Consider the following 25,928-nt stretch of genomic DNA (forward strand, 5'->3'; position numbering starts at 1 on the left):
ATGGACAAGAGTTGTCAAAACTGCGACCCCCCCCCCCAACAATCGTTTCTCTTTATACACTGACTGTCCCCATATTTCCTTCCAGTGCTGGGATGAGTGAATGTCCCAGCGTCAGCACAGACCAACTTGCTGGAGCGAGGAGAGCATTTATGCAGCTTCGGACCGCTCCCGTGCTACCGTTGAAATCCCACTTGCGGCCAGTGAGTAAGCACAGCCTGACCCCACGAACCCCTCACCCCCCCAATCCACGCTGCAGCCCTCATGGACAACATGAAGACTGTCTTAAGTCAGTGCCACCTGCAGCAGGGGTCACAAGGTTGGCTGGTTGGTTCGCTTGTTTTGAATGGGAGAGACAATGGGCATTTTGGGTCTGCAGGCCAGTTTGATCATCCGAGGGCAAATGTCTTCATAGGAAATCATAGGAAATATGCTATGCAGATGAAACCGGGGAGCCTCCTTGGTCAAGTGCACATGCACACATGTTCTCCAGCACACGCCTAGAAAGCTGAGCACCAGAGAGCACATCCCTAACCTCAGCCCTGGAGAGGCTGAGGCAGGAAGATGCAAGGGACACACTGGCTACAAGCTACAGGTTTAGTGGAACACTATTTCAAAATAAATAAATAAATAAATAAAGTGGAAAAGAAAATAATAAAGTGGAGACCAATGGAAGAAGACACCTGCTTCAGATCTCTGGCCTCCACATCACATGTACAGTACACACAACATGTGCACACACGCATGTGCACACAGGCACCAATATACTCCCACACACACTCACAAACACACATATATATGCACACGTGTACACACAACTTACATGCAAAGACACGTGCACAGACACACACACCCCCTACCTATTTTCATGTTCTCTCTCTCCCTCTGTCTGAGAGTGGTGTCAGTTCTTTCTAAGCTAAGGCTGGCTGGCCCACACAGGGATGTCGAAGCTTTCTTACATGTTATATTTTCTTACTAACAACAAAGATTCCAGTAACTCCATAGCACTAAAACCTCATCTCACTGCACCACTGGAATCTGAATTTTCAGTCCTGGATGATTCATTCCCATTAAACTCACCATGATGGGGCCTTTGGGTCATTTGGACACATCAGAGGCCAGCTCTCTCTGGGGCAGACTGAACTGAGCCACTGACGGTATGGCTACGCTCTGTCCTTGACAGGAGCAGTGATCACAGCACAGGAAACTGGTCCCTCGTGGGTGTCAGCATCACCATCAGGTCTAACAACCACCCAGCTGATCCCAGAAAGGAACCAGTAAGAGGGGCTGGAGAGAGGGCTCAGCAGCTAAGAGCATTTGTTCTTGTAGGGGGCCTGAACCCTGTTCCCAGCACCTACATGGAGGCAAGCAACCACCTGCCACTCCACTTCCAGGTGATCTAGCTCCCTCTCATGGCTCCCTTGGGTACTGCACACACACGCAGTGCAGACAAAACACCCATGCACATAAACTAAAAAATAATAAACACAGTAAGTGGTAACTCGGGGTCATCGATAGAAGAGTGGATTCTAACAGCATAGAGGGTAGGTATCTGCCAGCTCTAGTGCTGTTTAAGGCGTATTGTAAATACAAAGACTGTGTGTGTCTTTTATCAGGAACTGAATGAGCGAAGGCGGGGCAGAGACCCCGGGTCAGGATTAAATAGCTTCTCCGACAGCAAGAGTGAAGGGTCACAGAGCCAAGGACAGGAAGGCGGTGCTCGGGTGATGCGCCTTCCGGGACCCACAGCCTGTGGGCCTCACCCTTTCTGCACTTTCATGCCCAAGCCCACATCTTGGCTGTTACGCCAACAGCTTGGTAATTAAGTATGAGGCTGGTTTGTGTGACGGGGTGGGAGCCTGCTTGATTAACGACAAATCCAAGGTGATGGCTCTGGCTGCGCAGCGGTGTCTTCCCCTCGGTGCCCAGCTTTCCGCTCGTTATTCAGCTAAACCTCCTGACCAAATGAGTAAGGGAGCATGGGGTCAGCACCACAGAGCCACCCACCAAGCCAAACACAGCTGCACGCCTCGGGGCCTCTACCTCACAGGAAGAGGCGGCGCCACCCTCTGGGTCAGATACAGACAGGAAATTCAGTAGCGTGGCTGTGCCACAGTTTAACTCTGCTGTGGGTGCCTTGACTCAGTCTCCGCCGATTTCAGTGCAGGAGCAATCAACAGGATGGGTAAAGTGAGAACGGGGACCAAGCAGGCCAAAGGCCCCCGGCTGCTCCTGTCAAGCGCCTTCGGTGGAGAATTGTAACCGAACTGTGCTCCATCTAATTTGTCCCGGGGGTGAGGCCGCACCAGGTGAGCTGCGCCCTCCCAGCCTGGGAGATGACCGCACCTTGTGAATTAAGCAGTAATAGCCCACTCTGCCATTCTTTTCACTGATGACAGCATCCTGCCGGGAAGGGAGGCTCACCGACCCCCCACGAGATTGTTTTAGATCCAGCTGATCTACCTGATTGATGTTCCCGTTGGATTTGAATGTGGGCCTTAAACAGAGAGGAATAAAGTATGCATTTACGGCAACTTTTCCTTTTCTCAGGAAATAGGTTCTTTGGAACCAAGTCCACCAAGACCTTTACTTGACAGCCCCATGCTGCCCAGAACCAGTCTGAGACCCTGTCAAGGAGGAGGAAAAAGTCAAGGGGCCTCGGAATGGTCAGGAGTGTAAGCATATTGGGGGATGCTTCCCCAGGATAGGAACAGAAGCATGTAGGGGTGTGGAGGGGGGTTCCCCAAGACATGTCTGCCAACAGCTGCCTGACCCATGGCATTTCTGCTGTTGCTTTCTTCCTCAGGCCGGGGTCGTCTATGCGGCCTCTGGCCCTCTCGGGATCTTCTCCCATGAGTCTGAGCAAAGCCTGTTCCATGAGCCTTCGTGTGCAGGAGCAAGAGAGCCTGAGTTTTCAGAACCAGCGAAGGCTTTTGTTTTGTTTCTTTGTAAAGATTCTTGGAGGCAGTGATCTCATCTGACTAAATTAAGTCGTGACTAGCTGCTGTGCGAGGCTTCACGCAGCCAGTAGACAGGGCACACCCCACCCAGCAGCGGGGCAGGATTTAAGGGACTCATTTCCCACAGATAAACGGCCGTGACGCACGCTCTAGTTTATGTCCTCCTCCGTCCACCAGGGCACAGGAAGATGCATGGCTGCTGCCTGCCCTCCCAGTCCCCACGGAGCAGTGAGATCCGTGTCTCATCTTTGGACACTGCCAAAAAAAAGGAGTCAGGAGCTGATCCCCCAGGGAGAGCGGGCTAGCAGCACAATGTTCGGCGCGTGCGAGGCGAGTAAGTGCTTCACATCGAGGATTAACTCACTGACGTCTCCTCGATTCCGAGCTCAGACGCTCACACCTCACACGGGAAAGCAGATGACACAATGCTTTAAGTAACCGTGGTTCTCCCGTTGGCGCACACGCCCCAAAGACCGTCTCCCTCCTTCCTTGCCCTGTTTTGTCTTCCGTGCGCCTACTTTGTTTGCCTCTTCGATCTTATGGTGTCCAGCTTGCCAAACTGCTTTCAATCCGTTCTCAAAGCAGAACATAAACAAAGAGATGGCATTGCTATCTTTTTTTCCCCCCCAAGCTAGATATTGGGGACACGTGGTGTCATAATGAGTGTTCTCGTAGAGATGATAGAACTTTAGGGCTTGATCAATATCCACAGTTGGCATAAGTCCCAGAAAACCAAGGCCGCACGGGGCTTCCTTACAGTGGGCACTCTATCAGTGCTGTCATGCAAACCGCTGCGGCCCTCGCTGGTCTCCACCCTGGCCTGTCCCTAAACATCACATTCTCAATCTTGTTTAAACGACGGGATTGCCTAAACCCAACAACAGGAGGCAACTTGTAAGAATAAAACTGGTTTAAAGATAAAGCCACTCGCGCGCGCGCACGCGCACACACACACACACACACACACACACACACACACACACACACACACCCCTTTCAAACAAGGTGAGTTATAAAGAGACCGTGTTAAAACCTATAGAAGTTAACACTACTCTGAGAGATGCAGAGAGATTAGCTGATATAGACAAGACCAGCACCAAGTGGGACTGGAACTGATGATGAACCCATTTAAAAAGAAATCACTGAATAAATCAGCTGCATTGTGCCCTGCCCACAGGAGAAGGGCACCCTGACCAGCAGGCCTGGCTGTGCCCATCTGCTTGGCAGGAGCAGTGTGTTACTATGAGAAATGTGTGGGCATCTAATATGGAGAAGCTCATTCCACTTCTAGAGTCTGTGCCCACCACGCAGCCTTCCAAATCTAATAGGACTTGCTTGCTTTCCTTAAAGATTTATCCGTGTGTGTGTGTGTGTGTGTGTGTGTGTGTGTGTGTGTGTGTGTGTGTTGAGGCGGGGGGAGGAGTAGCAGTGCCTGTGGAGGCCCAGAAGAGGGCGTCTGATCCCTGGGAGTTACCCACTATGGTGCTGGGAACCAAACGCAGGTCTCAGGTCTTCTGGAATAGAAGCTAGTGCTCTTAACCATGGAGCCCTCTCCAGCCCTCAGTGATGGGGTTAAGTAGACTGTCCTGACGTGGGAGGTGTCAGGTCCACCCACCCAGCGCATTCTGGTTGACTCAGCAGGTGCATCTGGAAGCTGATGACTGACCCCCAGGAAAGCCTCTATGAGCTCTGCCTGTCTTCCTGGATTGGTCCCTGTAGAATGGTCACTGATGGTGGGGATGGCCAAAGTCTTCCAGAGAGAATGGAGGTGTGAGGCCACTGCTGCCTTCCCATGTTAAACCGAAGGAGAGCTCTCTCCAGCCTGGTAAACTTGTCTCTCAGAAACAGCAGGTTTGATAGGTTGCTTTTGGAGAGAATCTCAACCTCTCTCATTCGGGAGGGTTTTTCCCACAGAGATCATACCAGAAGCTTTAAAAAACATGAACGAGGCCGGAGGGATGGCTCGAGGGTGAAGAGTGTGTCCTCCAATTCCAAATAACCAAGTTCTAGAGGACCCAAGGTTGGTTCCAGCACTGTGTCTGGTGGCTCACAATATCCTGCAAGCTCAGCTCCAGCGACTCTGACGCCCTCTTTTGGCCTCTGCAGGAACTGCACCCACACAGCATAGATTCAGACGCACCACTAAATAAAAATGGACCAAAGAGGAAAGAAAGAAAAACCCAGAAAGCATGGGAGTGTGCACCTGGGGTCCCAGCAACTGGGAAACAGATGCAGAGGGATTATAAATCCAAGACCACCCAGGACTGCACAACAAGTCCTCATCTTAAGACATCCACAAAATAAAAATAAAATAAAAAGTAAAATAAAAAAATAAAGACATAATGGGGAATCTATACCTTAAAAAAACAAAAACAAAAACAAAAACCAGTAACACAACCGAGACCAAGCAGGATAAAGAAGTAGATGACTGCAGGAGAGAAATTATTGATTTTTCTTCTGATTATTAAGAACCCCAGTAGAAGACCCAAGTACACAGACTCTAGCTGAAAAGAAGCCTTCCGTGAGACAATGGCTGCTGTAAAGAGAGGAACAACAGATAAACTCAGGAGGGAGGATCTTCCCGGATGAGCGAGTGTATTAATACCAACAAAGGAGAAGTCTATCTACACGAGCTATTTTTCCACCCACCATCCGCACCCAGGAATCTTCTTTTTTCCTCTCTCCTGACATCTCTAAGAGTAAACAAAGACACTTGGCGCCTACTCTCATGCCGGCTTAGACCTCCTGAACCTGCCGGAGACGCTGGCTCCGAGATGCTCGCTCGCTCGCAGACTCACCGTGAGCGCCTGGATCTCCTCCTCCGCTTCTGCGGTTGTCTCCTCCAGCTCCGTCTTCGCCTGGCGGAGCTGGCTCTCGAGGGCAGCCCGGGCGGCCTGCAGGGCCGTCAGCTGGGACTCACGCTCCTGCAGGGACAGCTGCAGCTCCGTGAGCTGCCGCTTCAGCTCCAGCTTCTGCTCCTCGTGCTCCAGGCTGACCTGCAGAGGGACGGGTACATGCTCAGTAGGCTTTAGAAAGACCATGAGGACACAGCTTGCCGCAAATCCTGCAGCTTTGGCCTGGTCCGAATCCAGCAGCTAACTTCCCAGGAGTCAGAGCTCTGAGGAGAGACACAGCAGGATGTGGAGTGAGCTCTCTCATGGGCTCATTCAACCACAGGCTGAGAGTATTCAGAGAGATCGGACAGAGGCTGGGTCTGTGTCGGACATGCCTGAACACATACAGAAATGTCACCTTCCCCTAGACAGGACAGTGGAGAGCCTGCTGCTGCTGCTGCTGCTGCTGCTGCTGCTGCTGCTGCTGCTGCTGCTGCTGCTGCTGCTTTTCCGGACAGGGTTTCTCTGTGTAGCCCTGGCTGTCCTGGAATTTGCTCTGTAGACCAGGCTGGCCTTGAACTCAGAGATCTGCCTGCTTCTGCCTCCTGAGTGCCGGGATAAAGGCATTCCCCATCACCACCGAGCAAGTGTAGCTTCTTGGAGAACAATTGCACAGCAGAGATGTCCTCTGTGGCCTGAAGCACACACGGGACACTTAGAGGTTCTTTGCGGATGTCTCCCTCTCTTCCACAGGGCATTGGGAAGAGCAGCTACAGGTTTGGTAGCAGCGAGCAGAGTCCTAGAGCCCGCGCCCTACTGACCATCCCTTACTCAGATGCTTAGGAAGGCTTCCAAAGGAAGGCAAGAGGGACAAGGGAATCTCGATGAAAACTAATGAATCATCGGATGAGAAGAACATTTAAAGGTAAATGGATAGAAATAACATCTATTAGTAACAAAGACACCTTCATAATCAGGACGCAAATGCCACAATGGGATGGATTCTACTTCTTTTAGATAGTCTCATGCTGATTTATCCCCATTAGGTATCCTGCAGTAATGTCATGTTTTGAGGTAAGCACTCTTCCCTCCATCTGCCCAAACATCCATCCTTCTACTCAATGTTTTATGCATTCATTTAAGGAAAATTTAATGAGCTATTTCTGTGTAGAGGAGGATCTGGAGAGGAAAGACAGCCTGTACCTTCGAGTTGAGAAGTGAGACAAAAGTCACTATTTGCAGTCAAGCGTGATGGGCGGGACACGGAAGGCTGCTGTAGAAGGAGGGACAGCAGCTGACTCTGAAAGGCGGTGGTTAGGGAGCACCGGCTGCTCCTGCAGAGGCCCCAAGCTCAGTTCCCCACACCCACACTGCAGCTCATCGCCACCTGTGAATCCAGCTCCATGTGACCTGACTTGTGTCCTCCACTGACCTTGGGGACACAGACCAATACAAAGAGCAACGAGCTTCCCTGGGGACACTGATAGATACCAGGGCAGGCAGGGTAAGCCCAGTGAGATGGACTTAGGCGGAAGGGCAAAGCAAGAGACTTTAGTCTCAGGAGATCTGATGCTCTCTTGTGGCCACTGTGGGTTACTGCAAATGTACGGCATACATACATATAAATAATAATAAAAAATCATAAAGAGTTAACAATTGACAGGAGTCAAATCAGATGGTAAAGAAGCTAGAGACAGAGCACAGGATTTTGCATGTACCTGGTATACACAAGGCCCTGGTCAAATTTGATTGATTTTTTTTTTCAGTCAGGGAAAGTGAGGTGTCCAAGAGGTGTGGAAGCAAGCAAGACCACTGCAGGGACGAAGCCATGCCGGGACCATGCCAAGTGAGTGAGGGACGTTTGTTTGCTGTCCTCACAGGGCTATCTATGGGAGTTGACAACAGCGGTAGCGGGGAAGGAACTTCAGAAAAGGTGACATCCAAGTCCCAGCTCACCAGAGCAAAGAGAAGAAGGAATTGCAAAAGATTTAACCAACAATACTTGTGGCTAATTTGAACAGGGCCAGCGAACAAGGGACAGCAGAGTTAATGCCTGTGGTGCTTCCAAACAGACACCTCCCAGGGAGCGAGGTCAGTGGTCCCAGCACACAGGAGGAAGAGAGGAGCCTGTGTGAAGGACACTAACATACTAACATGCTAACATGCTGAACTTCCCCATGGGACACACTTCAGCGTGGAGGTCCACAGTCTTCTGTAGCAAAGGCTCAGAAGCTCAAGAGAAAGGACCTGTCACCAATCTAGACCTGGCAGTTTTTTTTTTTTTTTTTTTTTTTTGGTTCTTTTTTTCGGATCTGGGGACTGAACCCAGGGCCTTGCGCTTCCTAGGCAAGCGCTCTACCACTGAGCTAAATCCCCAACCCCTAGACCTGGCAGTCTTAAAATGCTAGAGACAGCTAAAGCCAGCAGTCCAAGGTCCTCGAGTGACTGTAGCCAAGACGATGTGGCCCTAGAAAATACTAAACAGTACCAGGGTCGCTCAGGGCAGCTCCCCAAAAACCTCCACTCTACAGATAAGCAAACCACCTCGAAGACATCAGGCAACTATGCAAAATACAACAACACAGCTTAAAAAAAAAGAAACAAAATAAAAAGATGGCAGGGCTGGCGTTCGAACCCAGGAAGTATGGTGGGAGTTCGTGTTTGCAAACATGACGTCTTACTGTTTGTCTCATTAAAATGCCAGCTGTCAGAGCAGGCTGGGACTCTACCAGCCCGAGAATTCCCCAGATGTCCTTTGGCAAAACCAGGAGGCACAGGTGAGAGTGAGTCAAGGAGAAATCAGGTAGCTGAATGCAGGGCACTTAGAAGCCCCGAGGGAGCCATACAAAGAGTTACCACCATACACAGAAGCTATGGAGAAGCTCAGGGCCCTTTAAGGCAGAGCAGACAAGGTTGAGGCCTCTGCCCCGAATCTCAGCACCAGCATGTCAGCCAGAGAACATGGCCTGGCCTTGTTCTATTTACAGCTAAACTCCAAAACTCCCAGGGAGAATACAGAGCCCTGAGCCTCTTATGAAACATTTCAAGTTTCTCCTACCACCCCGGGGTTGGGGGGAAGCGGTCAACTATTCAAGAAAGAACCGCCACCACCAAGCTTCCCTGACGACACTGGTCTCCCAGGTGAGCTACTGCACAGTGCAAGCTCAGTAAGACGGACAGGCAGACAGATGGATGGACAGACAGACATGGAAAGGAAAGACAGAGACAGCTGCTGTGCTCAGGCTGAGAGCATCTGTTGGATTATTTGCACCAAGGCTCTTAAGGCTGACATTACTGGGTGATCCTAGTGAGACCAATTCCCACACTGCAGGGAGGACCTCAGTCACACGAGTGCCTGTTTAAACATCGAGGGAAGGAAAGAAGGAAGGAAGGAAACTTTAAAAACTGACTACAAGTTTCCCTTCCAAATTCCATTTTTAATATTTAGCATTTAATATTTTTAATATATATGCTCTGTGGCTCACGCCTGTGGTAGCCCTCGGGGGGCTGAGGCAGGGTCAGCACTGTCTCAGAGAACTTGCAGTAAAAAGCTGGTGCTGCCTGGGAGGGCATTGTAAGAGGCTCTGGGTGGTGCTGATGCAGGGCCCCAGACCTTCACAGCCCCTGGAAGCAGGATTATGCTGTCTATGGAGCCCACATCTGTAGCCATATTTCTTCTCCACCGCAGTCTCTTCCTTAAGAAAGAGAATACGCTCTTCTACAAACCCCATGATAAACCCGTGCGTCTGCAGTGCACGAGTCATTTCACGCCTGCCTGGGTGTCTGACCTGAAAGAATGGCTTTCCAGTCTTGCTAGTTTGGGGTCAGCTCGCTGGATACGCCCCCAAGGTCAGGAATACTCATCTGACGTTAGCACAGTAAACCCTGAGTACTAACTGGCACACAGTAGGTACTTAACAAATCCACCATGGGCGGCTGCATCTAACTTCCTGACTTTGATGAAACTCAGCACTGTCCCCGCGCCTCGCTGTATTCACCTCTGAAAAGCATGGCTTTGCCCAGGTTCCCTCCATCAAGCAAACGTTTGCCTGGCTGTCTTTTAATTTCCTGTCGTTAGGATGCCTCTGCCTCAGTTGTAGGTCTGTAGCCAGGCCCTTGCTGTAGTACATCTCATGGTCCTCATTAACCTGCCGACTCATAACTGTCAGACAGACGCATCAATCCGCATGGCCCCCGAATAGCCTTAAAAGGGAGACACATCACCACGGACACTTCCCAGATGAGACTGAAGCATGGATTTAGTAGTTATGAGCATAAAGCTACAGGGCCAGCATGAGGGCTCAACAGGTTAAAGGGCTTGCAGCCAAGCCTGAACAACCCGAGTTTGACCTCCAGAGCCTAATGGTAGGAGAAAACCAAACACCCAAACGTTGTCCTCTGCCTGCCACAGGCATGCTGTGGTGTGTGTAAATATGCATTTGCATACATAGAACACTATTTTCTAAGAGTAATGAATAGAGGTGAATTCAAACCCGAAACCATGTGGCCCAGTCTCTACTCTTAGTCACCATGCACAAGGCCTCCACTGTGTGCTGGCTTACCCTTGGAAGATGGCTGGCTCCAGGACTGGATTACCACCCCCTCCTCCCACCAAACCTCTCCAGGGACCACCCCTCGCCCTCACCTCTCTCAACCTTGTCTCCAGCTCCAGCAGCCGATTCTTGTCACTGTGATCTTGGTGGCTGATCTTCTCTAGTTGCTCTTCCAGTTTTCGGTTCTGGGCCTCCAGCTTCCCGGCCTGGGTCTCCAGGTAAAATTTCTGCTGCCTGAGTTCTGAGATCATCTCTTCCTGGGCCTTCCTGGTAGGGGTGGGGTGGGGGTATCCAAAGAGAATTACCAGAGGTAAACATGTTTCCTTGGGATAACAGACAGACATGGAGTGAGAAGGTACATCTTCAGTGAGTGGGCTGTAGGCATCCCAAGGTTAGCCCCACCCTGATAAGGAGCCTGGGACCTTTTCAGTCCTTCGCCTTGAATTAAGTAAGGTCAAGCAACAGATGCTACCATGTCAATTCTTTGGCAGACCTTTTCATTTTTCTCTTTTAAGCCTGTTTACAGAGAAGCAAGAGGTCTCCTTTGAGTAGAGGTGCCCTCCTCAGAGATTATAACGCATGCTCTGTAAAAGACAGCCATCAAGGAAAAGAATCTGGATCTTTATAGAATTCTGGGGGGACTCCATTCCACCAACTGCAACAAGTATCAAAGCCTAGACCCTGAGACCTCAGAGCAGCTCTTATCCAACTGGTTCACGTTAAGATGGGAATGTGTTCACAGATCTCTAAAGGGATGAACATTCCTGAGGAATGTAATCCTCTAGCAGGAAGAGGTATGAACCCGGCCATTCTTGCCGAGCCCCCACCCCCAGACATAGCTCCTTCCAGCAGAATACACAACAGAAAGCTGGGTGCACAGGAGTAGGTCACCTCCTGCCGACTAAGAGCAGCTCAGGATGGGGAAGAGGGGCAGCAGCTTCCCTCCAACCAAACTAACCAGCCTCGCTCGTTAGCCTCAGGAAACTTCTCTGTGGTCTGTAGGTAGAGGCTTATACTTCAGAGTAACAGACTCAAAGGGGGGCTATGGAGGATTAAAAGCCTTCAGAGGACAGTAAACTACACAGGCGTGCACAGGAAGGCTGAGCCGATGCGTGCACGTGACTGGACCAGTTGGGAGGTCCATCAGACAGAAGGACAGACTTTCTGTGCCGGCGTAGGTGGCCAAGTGCGGGAAGTGCGCTTACATGTTCCTCTGGGTGAAGAGACTGCTGTTTGCCGCAAGCTTGTTGGCTTCTGACAGCTCCACAATCCTCTGCTCCAGGGATCTGATCTTGGAATCCATTGCGTTGATCATCTGAAACGGGAGACACCTTACACGTCAACAGTCACATGACAGAGGGGCTAAGGTGGGCCTTGGGAGCTGAACTGAAAATCTCCTTAGAAATCCACAGGTTGGCCAGAGGCAGTAGAGGAGCCACCAGGCTGTGCCCTGAAGGTCACAGGTGTCACTAGTGGCTCAGTGGATGGCCCTCAGTTCTTTTTCCAACTGAAACCAGGGTCTTCTCACTGAGCGGCCTGTGTCAAAAACACACAGCAGGGCCTCAGGGGAGGCCTCTCTACACCCCAGTGTCCTCTGTCTGTAACCTGGGCCTTAAGGAGCTTCCAACTTGAACACACAGGTACATATATAACATACAGGTGCATATATAACGTATCCCTCTACATTCACGTTTTCCTAACTCGTTAAACAGCAGGGGCTGAGGGTGAAGGAGGGTGGATGCTGGCTAAAGTACAAGGAGAACAGGACCCTCCCTTAGGGAAACTGGAGGACGAGGACAAGGACACCGAACCCAGCATCCTTGTTCATGCAAGGCAAGTGCTGAGCACTGAGCTAAACGCCCAGTCCCTCTCTTGTGAATTCTGGGGCAGAGTGCCCCGGTGGGCGTCCAGGACAACACAGATTTACAAGCATCACAGACCAGTCCCATGCCCAGCAAGTTTAAGTTGGAAGGGAGAGAAACTAGAAAATTTAAAACAGAGAGCGACGTGGGTGACTGAGGGCAACCACTGGGCGCTGTCCAGAGGCGTTCTGCAGCAGTCAGCTGTCTAGTTTCATAAATCCGCTACTGATCGTTTTTGTGGGACAGGAAGCTGTTTCCGAGGAAGCTTCCTGGAACCTGTAAACCTCGCTTGCTGTCACGGGGAGATCGTGTTAACCATAAGCCCCTCCTGGGAAGGGGGCGTGGCAGGCCTTAATACCCACCGCCTTCTGCTCGCTGAGGATCTTGCCCTTCTCGTGGGCCTCCTCTTCGTGCCTCTGCATCATGGTCTCTAGGCTCTCCTTGTCGGCCAAGTCCTTCTTTATCTGATTGTCCAACACCTATGGAGACATTAAGATGTGAATATCCCAGGAAGCTACACTGGGGGAGCAGGGAGAGGAAAAAGAGAGGCAGCAGAGGAGGAAGAGAGGCAGGAGAGGAAGAAGAGAGGCAGGAGAGGAGGAAGAGAGGCAGGAGAGGACCAGAGCCTCCAGACTCCAAGAGAAGGTGAATCCCCAACAGAGGGGCGGGTGTAAGCGCGGCTGCCAAGGGACAAAACTTAGGAGACCATGAATGAGGGGCCTACTGTCAAGTCAGCCGCTCCAAAAACTAGTGTGTGTACGAGAGAGGGAGAGGGAGGAGAGAGACAGACACACACACACACACACACACAGAGAGAGAGAGAGAGAGAGAGAGAGAGAGAGAGAGAGAGAGAGAGAGAGAGGATATGTGTCAGCACCTAGTCCTGTAGAGTGAAGCTTGTTGCATCTGAGAACGTTACGTTACCTGGGGGTGTATTTCTTAGCCAATACACCAGTAGTTTTCGGAACATGCCTTGCTCCTAATTTGTACAAAGTGAATTCTGGATGCTGACAGGCCATGCATCTCAGGAGGAGAGGAGCTGAAGGGCCAGGGTGAGTCTGGGTGACTGAGGCTGATGTTCCGACACAGCCAGGGATAAGAAGATACTGCCCAGCAGTGTGTGGGTGGGGAAGATGATATAAGGGAGGGGAAAGGTGGCTCTTTTCCTCTGATGTAACCAGGATGAAAAGTCCCTGGAAAAAGACACTGTTCCCAGGAAGAGAGAAAGGCTGTGTTCTCCAGGCTCTCACTGCTACCGTGAGCACCTTCTATTCCTAAAGAGGGAAAATAACAGGGTAATGGTGTCACCAAACACCAGCTTGAACTAATGTTCCATGAGGCACTTGGCCCTCCCAGTCGCCAAAACCCCAAGGGATGGAGAGGAAAGAAGATATTGAAGTCCCTTGAGCCTTTGACCAAGCCAGAGCCTATGCTCCTCCTCACAAAGAACTCGTTTTGCCTTTGCGAACGACACCCACTGCCATCCAGAACAAGAGGAGACTGGGAATAAAGCTACCAGAATTGGGGTCACAGATGGGATCTGAAATATGCCTTCCCCACAATGCCTATTGTGAGGGGCCCTTTTCAGTTTCTCGGGACATCACTGCTAAAAAAAGAGGCAGCCAGCAGGGAAGGGGTCCACAGAAGAAAGAACGGAACAAATTTCAAAGACGGCTTTAAACTAGAACTGACTGGTGAGGGGAGAAAGCGCTAACGCTCGTGGGGAGCGGAAGGTTGAGAGGGGTCACGAGGAGCGGAGCGTTCAGCGGGATGATGAAGTGACCGCTCTGTTGGGTTTCTGAGGGTGGTTCTAAAATTACGAGCAAGAACACAGTGGATCCAGGGTACGACCAAAGCCACGACAGAGACGGCCTTAGACAAGCTGGAACCAGAACATAATACAGAAAGGTTAACAAGCGGGTGTCTGTGTGGATCCCAGTAGAGAAGGCAGAGGAAACAGCTTTTGCTGAACATTCCCCAGGGTCTGAACGTCAAAGTTCTGTCTAGCCAGAGGGATAGAGGCCTCATAACACACACAAAGCCCAGTCTCGGGAGGCCTCCTTCTCTTCAGGGTGTGAATACAAGGGAAGGCGTGGTCAAGATGACTGCTCTAAAGCAGACCTCGTGGACCAGAAGGATCAAGCCTTCGCCCAGAATGGAAGGATCTCAGCGTTGATAGGATCCGACCGGCAGGAAGAGGATCACAAAGATGGGGGTGGGGCAGAGACATAAGACAGAACACGCCTTTGACAGGCACTTCCATATCCTCTTGCAAACCACACAGTAGATTCCACAGGGGTTGCCATCATCACGTCCTTGGGCTAGGAGACTACCATATAAAGTCTCACTCCAAACATGAAAGCCTGGAAGCCAGTACAAACCCCAAATTAAAACATCTGGTCAGGGAAGAAATCACATAGGATATAATGACCAAAGTCATGTGCAAGGAGCGAGGCTCAGTTCTCAGGGGATGGGGGTGGGGGTAGGGGTGGGGAGGTTGACAAGAGAATTCAAATATTTCAGACCAACAACCAAGCAGAGCTGGTTCAAAGCTGTTCCTAACTGGAGACGCTTGCTGAATGAACTTAAGCTTCAGGCTCCACAGCCTTAAAAAGCAACTTGAGAAGACAGAATCAATGCTTCCATTGATGATTTTCCAAAGAAGATGGGCAGCCTGACAAACAAGACGAAAGGGTACAGATGCGATGTGAGAGAGGGTGAAAAGCCAATCTTCAAAAACATCCATTAGGGCTGGAGAGATGGCTCAGTGGTTAAGAGCACTGACTGCTCTTCCAGAGGTCCTGAGTTCAATTCCCAGCAACCACATGGTGGCTCACAACCATCTGTAATGGTATCTGACGCCCTCTTCTGGTGTGTCTGAAGACAGCCACAGTGTACTTATAACAAATAAATAAATCTTAAAAAAAGAAACAGCCATTATCAGACAGCAGTGCCTACTGCAGTTCTTGAACTGACAGACAGACGTGAAGATAAATACGTACAACTGAAAATCGTCTTTCAGATCATCTTCCATAACTTAGTAAACTCGGGAGTGAGACAGACAGTGTCCTCCCAGAAATAAAACAAACCCCTGACATTAAAACCTCAGTAGACTGTATTGGTCCACATTTAGACACAGTTAAGAGAGAGTTAGCAAAATGGAAGGCAAGGCAGTGGACATAGCACAGAGAGATGGAGGAAAGGGAAGCATGGGAGAGGGGATTCCAGGAGACCGAGCACAAGTATACTCAAGTTCTCAAAGTGGCAAAAAAGGCAAGAGATGGAGAAATAACACTCGAAATAAACCAAACACTAATTCCCTGGGTAGAGTGAAAATGTGCCGAAGGACTCCACACTTCATAAATTTCAAGCGGAATAGGCATCCCAACAGCTCACAGAAAGACCTAGGAGGATTAGGCTGAGGAAAACACTAAGGGGGAAAAGCTTAGGTTAAGAAGGTAACAGTAAGACTTACACATGACTTCAAAATAAAAGTCTAAGACTTACACATGGCTTCAAAATAAAAGTCAAAGGACAGTGGAGGGACAGCCACAGAGCCCTGGAAAAACCAGTGAAGAATGTGGTGCCCCTAAGAATGAGGCTGCCGTGTGAATGTGAGTGTGAGTGTGAGTACAGAGGGAGTTGGGGGAAAGCAGGGGTGAAAAATGACCAGAATGCATTGCAAGTATCAAATTCTCAGATAATGTTTAAAAAAAATTGTGAGGGAGGTGGGGGAAATTATACATACAACAAATTCACTGACCTAAAATGCACGTTCACAAAGGAAATATGTAACAGAAGAGTGGAAGAAAGACTCTGAGAGGGAGAAGAGAACCAACAAGGAGGGACAGACGCAAGAGAGGGTAATATCAGAGATGTGAACCAAGTAAGAGATGGATGTATAAAAAAATGTCGTAACAGATGTCAGTGTTTTGTACCATAAATACATGCCATTTCTAAAGACTGAGCCTAAGGAACTGTACAGATGGCCCCGTGGTTAAGAGTGCCAGGACCTGAGGTGGATTCCCAGCACGAGTCAGCTCACAATCACCAGTAACTCGGGCTCCAGGGGATTCAGTGCCCTCTTCTGGCCTCCCTGGGCACTGCACTCACATGCACATGCCAAACTCACATACGTGTGTGTGTGTGTGTGTGTGTGTGTGTGTGTGTGTGTGTGTAAGTAAAAAAATAGGCAAAACTTGAAAGTGAGGGTAAAACAAACATATTTTCAAAACAACCCTAGATCTTCACACAAAATTTAAGTTTCTAAGGACGTACTTTAAACAAAGGAAAGGGTACCTGACCAATTCAGAGATGTGGAAAGAAAATGAAAAGCCAAGAATCTGGAATGTGGTAAACAAAGCCAAATCTAAACAAATCATGCCCCGAATCACAGTGGTTTAAAAACTAACTTCAAAATAAAAAGGGGGGGACAGAACCACGATATAGAACGAAGGATAGTTTAAGCTCCGGACTTGACAGTCTTATGTCGAGCAGTAAGTGCAGCCGCCATGCTGGTCGGCCCTTTGCTCTAGCAAGTGCCAAGCCCGGAAGCCCAGGGTGGCAGAGAAGCTGCACGTGAGCTGTGCAGGGAGGTCAGACGACACTGAGGGGTGGATTTACTTTGATCTTTTCCTCGTAGTGCTGTTCCTTCTGCTTCAGGTGTACTTCTAGGTGTTGAGCTGAGACCTGAGCCTCCCGATGCTTCTCCTCCAGCTCCTGAATACAAAAGAGCAGTCAGTCAGGCATGATGGGTCGGGGAAGGGTGCCAACCCAAGCATGAGACACTCACAGGGAATGCAACTCCATAGACGCTGCAGGCGACAGGAAGCCGCTGCTCCTGCAACACTAGACTAAGGCTCTTGGGAAGGAAAGCAGCGCCACCATGTGGTCCTGGCTCTCCCAACTCCAAGAGCGAGTGCACACACAGACACAGACAGACACACACGAGCACAGACACACACGCACAGACACACACACACACACACACACACACACACACACACACACACACACACACACATACACACACGCACACACACACACACGCACACTCAGCCGGTGGGCTGTGAGGCTGGGACTGGACATGCGTTGGTGTGACAGGTCAGGACAGAGGCAGCAGCTTGACTTCACATGGAAATAAAGGTAACAAACGGCACAAAGACCCTGACCACTGTCCTAAGCCTCCGGCTATTTACGGTGCTGAGGTTCATCAGTCTTGAATAAGAAAAGGGGTTTTGGTTTATTATGGAGATAAGCAGTACTGGGCGTCTTCCCCGTTCAGTAAGCATTGCTCAAGAACCCTCGCCAAAGGGGAAAGCGACTACGATTAGCAAGTACGAAAGGTTAGCGTAAATGGCTGGAATGTGGGCATGTGAACACTGGACATGGGCAGTGACCACGGAAACGCCTTCCTACACGCGTGTGGAGGAGAGAAGCTGGGGTTACGTGAACAGCTAGAGCTGAAGGCTCTCTTGCTATTTCTGTCTTTAAACAAAAGTGGGATTCATTTGAAAAGTACAGCAATTCATTCGCCTGTGTGGTAGAAACCGGCCCTTTACGAAAGTCGGCATCCAATGAGATGTAGGCACCCAAACCACAGACACAGAACCTGGGCCCACTGGGTAATTTCTCACACCAGAGGTCACAGGAGGTCGGTATCCCCAAGTTCTCTTCTTTCACACTATTTGAACGTTTCCTGTGAAGTGGAAACAGTGATGGAGAATTCTAAATGAGGAAATTATGTGGGATATGTCCACAAAACAGGGGGTGGGGGAGCTTCTGAGAGTCACGTGCTCACAAAAAAATGTTACAGCCTGAAGCTTCGGAAACCACAGTCCTGCAGGCTCACGCTTGGCGTTTAAATGTTTGGTCTTAGGAGCAGGTGCACAAAGCCCAGTGCAGTCCACCAGATGTGCTCTCCGGAAATTGGACATAAACAGGAGTCTAATTAATAAAAACATTTTACAGGCTTTGAGCACGTTCACTAAAGGACCTGAGGCAAAGACTCCTTTGATTGATTGAGGGCCCCGCTAACACATTTTGAAATTCCTTATCGGAAGAGCAAGCACATTTGGGACCTGTCACAGTGTCTCTGTCCTGGGACAGTGTGAAGGACCATTCTTGGCCCACGTCCCCTGTGCTCTGCAGCCTGAGAACACGGCCCTTGAGCGAGAGGCACATTCTGTTAAAACAAGGACACAGACAGCCACGCACAGAGGCACTTGGGCAGGCTGACAAGGTATATTCGGATAAAGAAATTTTGCTTTTCTGGTTGGTTACAAGTCACCTGCTAATCATCTTTTCATGGGTTCAGTCCTCATACAGTGGCACAGAAAAGGGGATAGAAACCTACAAACTGGTTCAAGGGAAAGCCCACCACTCAGACAGCTGGGCCTGACAACCACAGGGACGGTTTCTACAATGCAGGGCCGGGTCACTCACACCTCACTACTGGGTGGTTTTTGTCTTTGTTGTTGTTGTTATTTTTTTTAATGTATCTTTTTTCTATAAGTATTAGAGCAGCTCTTCCTGCTCACTGCTACATTTCCAGCTCCTGGAACAGGACCTGGCGCATAGTAGAAGCTCATTAAATATTTGTTGAATGAATGAATGAACACATCACCATTAAGTAAAGAAACACTCTGGAACCACGAAAGAGTTAAACCTTTTGTTAGTCGCTTGTTAACCAGGTAAAGGGTAACAGTGTCAGCATTTGTCTTTCTCACAGTAAAACTCACATGCTTAATAACAGCGGAAGAGATTTTGAAGACAGAACAAGAGATCGGAAGAGAAGAGACAACCACATTTGCCTTTGTGTGCGGACACACACACATACGCACATAAATATAAAGACTGGATGGCAAAGGGAAACAATTTAACCAATCCCTCTCTTAGGAATTTGCTCAAGAACAACCTTAACATTTGTGAAGAGACACAGAGTCATCTATGAGGTGTAAATACTGTGCAAACCTGTAAGTCAGCTGTCCCTGAGGCCACACGCCCATGGGTATCCCACTTCCCAGAAGTGACACCCCCATCTCCCTCTGCGGGGACAGCAGGGGAATTGTGCTTGACTTACAAACCACCCCTGAGCCTCTCAACCACAACACCAAACTCCTGACTTTGGGAGCAGAGCTCGAAGGCAGTCCTTTACCCTGTGTCGGGGACTTAAGCTAACGCTTCTGCCAACTTCCCTTCATTCAGTCAATTTGGTCATCAGTGCCAAAGACAGACTGAATGCAGCAGCCCTGAGAAGAGAAGCTCCAGCTGAGACCATGAGGCAAGGGCACCGCCTCCGTCAGCAGCAGCACAGCGCCCGAGACAGATACTGCCCTGAGGAAATCAGCCCGTGGCTCACTTCTTTCGTTTTTGAGAGTGAGAATCAGGGTCTGGGCTGTAGATGTCTAAAGTCCCAAAAGCTTTCTGCACTGGTTTTGCCGAGTTACCAGCCAAGCAAAACTCTGCTGAGAGGAGGGCGTGACAAAGGCCCGGTTCTGTTTTTTAAGATGCCGGGCAAGAGCAGACTGAGAAACTGCAGTGGTTCTGTCACTGGTGCTAAGCTGTCCAGGCCTGGCTCATCCACACCGCTCCACAGGTGTCTCTGACACCACTGCTCTCCATCCACCTACTCAGTGACACCCCCACGGGATGGCGTGCGAGCCTTCTTGCCCCCTTCCCTGTGAGACCTGTAACCTCTTAGCTTTGCACTTTGCATCCTTGGTTCCTGCTCACCAGAATTTTATCAGCCATCTGCTGGATCTGTTCGGACTTTGTCTGGATGTCATCCTTCAGTCTGTTCTCTCTACGCTCCATGGTCTCTAGTCTCTTTACCTTGTTCTCCAGGGAGTGGCGGCGTTCCTGTGGGTCGTGAATCAATCAGAGAGTTTTAATGGAGCAACCGCTGTGGGCATAGCACCTGCACCGAGGGACAGAGCCCTCAAGAGGCGGACACGAGAGTCAGGAAGGGAAAATCCTGGGCACCTGACGCAACGGCGAAGGCGACCGCTCTAGAATTCGGGTGCTCGGCTGTGCGGATTACAAGAGTGCATTCATTCATTCAAATATTTACCAAGCACCTACTATCTGCAAAGTACCACACTAGGCACCGTGTGGAATACAGAGGAAGACGACACACTGCCCTTGGAAAAGACATGACAAACCACAAATAAACACACACGGTAGGAGTGGGGGACACAAGGGGGACATTTAGCTGCACAGTTTAGGTGTTGGGGGTGTTAGGTGGGGATGGGCTCAGGCGAGACATCGCAGGGTGGCTTGGAGTGAGGAGGGGTAGGGAATAGGGTGCAGGAGGCCATTCATACACACAACAGTCACGCACATAAAGGGAGCTCAGGGGAAACAGGCTTGGTCAGAACCCAACAGGAGCTCTAAGGAAAGCCTAGACGGACCGCTGTGTAGGGTGGGGAAGATCGAGAGAAAAGCAGTCAGCCAACTGGGGGGTCAAACGGCTGCCCCATAGAGCTCAGGGTACATCTAATACAGAGACACCCTTAAAAGACTTGGGGTGGGACAGGAGTACTTGGGGGTCCATGAATCTTACACTATGTGAGTTAGGCAGGGAGGAAGAAAGATCTGGAGCTGGAGATCAAGAAGCTACTTCGTCGGAGAGGGAAAGGGGTCCAGCCCGTGAGGAAGATACAGAAGCGGAGGGCAAGGAAGAGTCAGCTCTCTTATGTTTACAGGGCTCCCCAACTCACTAACAGCAACACAGAGGCAAGAGATGAGGCCAAGGTTTCAAGGCTGGGGCAGCCACCAGAAGAACAGCGGGGGGCTCGACCGCCACAGAGAAACTAAAGGAGGTAGTTTCCGGGGACAGCATTGGGGCCACTCTGAACTTGAGACACTGTTCACACACATACTCGGGATTTCAGGACCACAGCAGGAAACACAGGAAGGTGGGTGAGGTCAGACCCCAGACAGCCACGTACAGGCGGGGTCACATGCACACTGCGGTGGGGAAGTGGGAAGACCCAGGGACAGACAGGACAGTGAAACTGAATGTGTTACAGTCCACTGTGTGAAACAGACACAGAGGGAGGGCAGCAGAGAGGCAGAGACGGGGAGAGACATCTCACCCCATACGCCTATTTGTCTGCACTGTTTAAGTTTGACAGTGAAAAGCAAGTCGTGTTTTCAGTATAATTATATAAATGATTTCAACAACAACAACAACAAAAGAATCTCATGGGGACAGGGCCCAGAACACAGGCCCAGAGTCACTGCCACAGGAAACAGGTGAAGTCGAGGAGACCAGATGGGTTAGATCTGCATTGTGTTAGAAACAGCAAAAAAAGGGAGAAGACAAAACCTTGGAGCAGCAGCCAGAGAGCCTAGAGAAAATACAAAGTCACCGGATTGCTCCGGAGGCCAGAGGGAAACGGGCTGGACAACACATCCATCCATCAGCCGTCGCCTTGGAGCTGCGGAGACAGGCTTCCAGGCCTGCCGCCTGCACAGGGATCTTCAGAGGGAAGGAGGTCAGACAGGAGCAGGTTCTTTACCTTGGAACAACCAGGGTCAAGCTCAGGTGAGGCTGAGGGAGGGCCCCGCTCACCTCGGCTTCCACCAGTTTCTTTTTGATGCCTTCGGAAGAATCTTCCCGGTTGTGCAGCTTCTCCAGCTCCCTCTCGGCTCGCTCCTTTGCCTGCCGGATGTTCTGCAGGAGCTCTGTGGCCTCGGTGCTGGCTTTTACAGCCTGACGGGAGAGAGGGGGGCAGAACACAGATGTCTACGTGTGTTTACGAAGGAGAAGAAAAGACAAAAACACAGAAAAAGCGGGAGACGCCGACCACATGGGATCCAGTTTCCAGCGTTCATTTATTGCATGTTTTGTGTGTTGGGTGCGCTGTTTTCTAATCTCGCTGAATTTGGAACTAGTCTCATAGTTACCAATGATGTGCTTCCCTTTCTCGGGGTGACCAAAAAGTCCTTTGTCTATCCAGCGTAATGATAAACACAGGAGCAAAGGAAAGGTGTCAAAGAGCTGGCATACCCAGAGTTAACCTACTTCCTGACTGTTCTTCCTGTGGGGAATGTGGAAACCACCACAGTAAGAGAGTAAGGTAAGACTCGAGCTAGGATATGACCTATGACCCTTCAAAGACTGTAACGACCTTGGCGTCTGTGACAAGCGATGACACAGACAGAAGGAGAGGAGGCTAAGCCTCTTATTTTTGTCATTTATTAACTTTTATTTTGGTCTAACCTGCACTACAGCTTTTTACAGTACTGTGGGCGGCATCTGAATTTATGAGACAAATCACAATGATCCTGTGTAATATGTTCATGGCACATAGGAAGACACATACACAGCACCCTCATACATATTATTGAACTGAGATTTTAACAAGTGCAGTCGGTTAGCTGGTACAGGCCTGTGATGGCGGGCAGCATCTAAGAGGAAGAGAATAGACTTGGTGCCAGCCTGGGCTACATAGCAAGACTCTGGTAAAATAACAAAGTGGAAACAACAGTAAAACACTGAGAGTCTGAGACCTGCCATGTGCCCCATGGGAGACAGTGGACCCTGAAACATGGCAAAGTGGGATTTTTTTTTTGTTTTGTTTTGAGAAATGCATTGACGGGGGCTTGACTTTCAGTGGCGAATGGTTAAAAACTTCCCAGGGACGTGATGTCCAGGTACGCGGACAGACGGAGCTGCCACACCATTGCTCTGGTTTCAGAGTACTTTTCAAACGGAAGCCAAAGCTGCCCTTTTTCAGCCCTGCACAGGTGACTTGATGCAGAAAACTAGGTCGGCCACGACCCCTCCACCCCCTTGCTGGGGGGAGATGTGACTGAGATGCTAATGGCCTGATCACATCACAGCTGAATATATACCTCAAACCCCACTTTGCACACTGTTAAGTATATGGGGTTTACATTTTTACTTATTTTTACTTTATGTGCATTGGTGTTCTGCCTGCATGTGAGGGCACCATATCTTGCAGTCAGAGGCAGTTGTGAGCCACCATGTGGTTGCTGGGAATTGAACTCAGGACCTCTGGAAGAGCAGCCAGGGCTCTTAACCACTGAGCCATCTCTCCAGCCCCAGATAAAAGCTTTCTTGTTTTTCTTTTTTTTTTTTTGGTTCATTTTTTCGGCGCTGGGGACCGAACCCAGGGCCTTGCGCTTCCTAGGCAAGCGCTCTACCACTGAGCTAAATTCCCAACCCCAGCTTTCTTGTTTTTCAATTGTTCCTTGGTAAAGCTAAAGCATGCCCACCAGTGTCTGGAAAGTACTACAGCAGCAGGGCCATTAGCACAAACTGCCCACACCTCCGTCTCCCTGACACACAATCACATCATGACAGCAGAGTCCTCGCCCCAGAAGGAATCTTTCAGGGTCCTGGTAGAGGACAAACCAGACTTCCCCAACAAGTATGCAAAATGGGAAGACTGGTGAGCTTCTGTCCCAGAGTCTCAAGCAAGTTCGGTTTTTAGAAACAAACACTGCAGACATGGCCTCCAAATGAAAACCTAAACACAGAACCCTGATGTTTTTGATGGATGCACCCTTTGTCTGTGGTGCTGGTGACTAACCTGGCCTCTGTCTTCTTTACTGCTCCAGGGTGAGGCAGGGAGGTATATAGATGGGGGAGCCCCATCACCCAGACTTACCTTCTCCAGCTTCTCCTGGAGCTCCTGGATCTTCAGCTGCTGCTCAGCATTGATCTGTGATGGAAGCCGGGAGAGAAAACGGACGCATCAGCACCTGCAGAGGCTCCAGGAGCCTCTGCGGTTTGTTTTCTAGAATTTGCTAGCATTGAAAGAACATTCACCTGTCAGAGAAGCATGGGCCCATCCCAAGGCAAGCTGTGGTATGGACTGTCCACGTAGGACTGTCAACATATATGAACACAATAACAATGGTACCAAGGGTCTGGGTTTATGTGTTACTGTGAGGAAGTAGAACTGTGTGTTTGTGTGTGTGCGCACATGCACGTGTGCACGTGTGTGTGTGTGTGTGTGTGTGTGTGCCTGAATCCCAGCACTTGGATGACAGAATCAGAAAGAGCAGTATAGGTCAGACTCAACTATACAGTGACCATGGGACTAGCCTGGTCTACATGGAACTCTCTTTAAAAAAAGAAATATGTCTTCTCTTTTAGAACCACAGCTAAAGGTTGACATAGTCACCCAAAAGCCACTACAGTAGGGGCATGAAGTTCAGCATAGTGCATACTTGCATTTACTGCCCCTCACCAAAATAAAACGAAAATAAATATATCGCCACTAGAAAAGTATTCTTATGTGATAAGCAGTCACTAATAATATTACAACTATCTCTAAGTACAAGTTGTCGCAGATAATACACCCCGTTGCAGAAGACGCACCTTCTCCAGTCTGGAACATTCTCCCACTTCAGGCTTCCCTGGGTCCTTAGCCTGTGAGTGAAAAGAGAGCATATTGGGAAATCTCAGCAACCCACTGCCACTGTCTGCTGTACTTCCTTGGCCTCCGAGACCAAAACCACAACAAACAGTAAGAATGGTATCAGCCTTAAATAAAGATGGGCGTTTTCTATAGAATCTCACTGTGTCTCCAACCTACACTCGCTAAGCCAGCGTGGCCTTGCGTCTTGTGCAGACCATCCGGGGCCGTGCCCCCGGGGTCCCCTCCTGGAGGGTGGCTGACTACCTTCATCAGCTTATGCTGACATTCGTTTGCCTTCCGCTTGAATTCCTCGGCGGCGAGCCGGGACTCCTTCAGCTCAGACTCGTAGAGATCGCTGCGTCTGCGGGCGGACACGAGGTCCTCTTCCAGCTGATTCATCATCAGCCTCATCTCCTCCACCTGAGCCTGGTACTCCTAAAGACGGGGCAGAGACGGGCGGTGAGCCGGGGACCCCCATCAAAGGGGGAGAGCAGGGAGGCAGATGCAGATCAACCATGGAGGAAGATGTACGTCGGAGGGAACGTGACAGGGGACAGATGAACAAAGACAATTGTTTCTGGATTGACTCAAACAACCTAGAGAGGGAGGCAGGGGAGGGGGAAAGGAATATTAAATTGCTCTAACGCAGAACACGTGCCGGTAGTAACCCCACCGGAACACGTGTGCTGAATCAGAGGCCGCACGGATTCAGAGAAGCCCCAGGGATGAGCTCAGAGAGGGCTGAGCTCTGAATGAAGACGAACTGTTTGTGTGGGGTTCTCCTCCAAGGGCGCTCTTTTCTACGGACTTGTCCTTCGGATGCCGCATGCTCCTGGCACAACTGGGTATGGTACCAGCTTTGGAATTAACATTTTAGTTGGAACCAGGGGGTGATTGGGAGCCTCACAGGAAACCTCAGGGAAGGTGAGACTCATCAGCGTCAGCTTCTCTCACCATTAATTTTTCTGGGCTCAGAGCGGAAGGTTGAGCTTAGCGCCGCTCCTGCAATACAAGTCGCCCTGGAATCTGGAAGAGTGGCCAAACCCCAGACCTCGACAAAGTAACTTGTAGGGGGTTGGAGGGGGACTTTTTCCCCAAGAAAAATTATCTTGTTCCCTGAAACAAAAAGCCTTAAAATGACCCAAACAGTCTGATGTTTTCCACAGTGAATTTTAACACCAAATGAGAACATTCGAATCAAAGGCTTCCCACCGCCTTCCCACCCACACACAATGAAATAGGCAACGGCCTTGAAAACTTTGGAACCGAGTACAGAAAGACTCTTCAATAGAGCACTCAAGGCGGAGTAGGGAGAGCATGAGGC

The 25,928-nt window shown here is 50.0% G+C and overlaps 1 protein-coding gene across 3 annotated transcripts in view; it reads right to left on the bottom strand.

The window, feature by feature from the left end:
• Cit (citron rho-interacting serine/threonine kinase) overlaps positions 1-25,928 on the bottom strand; it is a 158,408-nt gene that overhangs the window by 47,649 nt on the left and 84,831 nt on the right. For all 3 annotated transcript variants that reach the window (XM_032886607.1, XM_032886606.1, XM_032886608.1), the window contains exons 13-22: positions 24,869-25,039; positions 24,565-24,615; positions 23,849-23,902; positions 21,784-21,924; positions 19,941-20,066; positions 16,830-16,925; positions 12,569-12,685; positions 11,550-11,659; positions 10,437-10,611; positions 5,756-5,953 (exon numbers count right to left, since the gene is read on the bottom strand). In XM_032886607.1, coding sequence (XP_032742498.1) covers positions 5,756-5,953; positions 10,437-10,611; positions 11,550-11,659; positions 12,569-12,685; positions 16,830-16,925; positions 19,941-20,066; positions 21,784-21,924; positions 23,849-23,902; positions 24,565-24,615; positions 24,869-25,039 — 1,239 coding nt within the window. The remainder of the gene's footprint in view (positions 1-5,755; positions 5,954-10,436; positions 10,612-11,549; positions 11,660-12,568; positions 12,686-16,829; positions 16,926-19,940; positions 20,067-21,783; positions 21,925-23,848; positions 23,903-24,564; positions 24,616-24,868; positions 25,040-25,928) is intronic.

Source organism: Rattus rattus, chromosome 16 (genome assembly GCF_011064425.1).
Source record: "Rattus rattus isolate New Zealand chromosome 16, Rrattus_CSIRO_v1, whole genome shotgun sequence".
In the NCBI taxonomy this organism is placed as follows: Eukaryota; Metazoa; Chordata; class Mammalia; order Rodentia; family Muridae; genus Rattus; species Rattus rattus.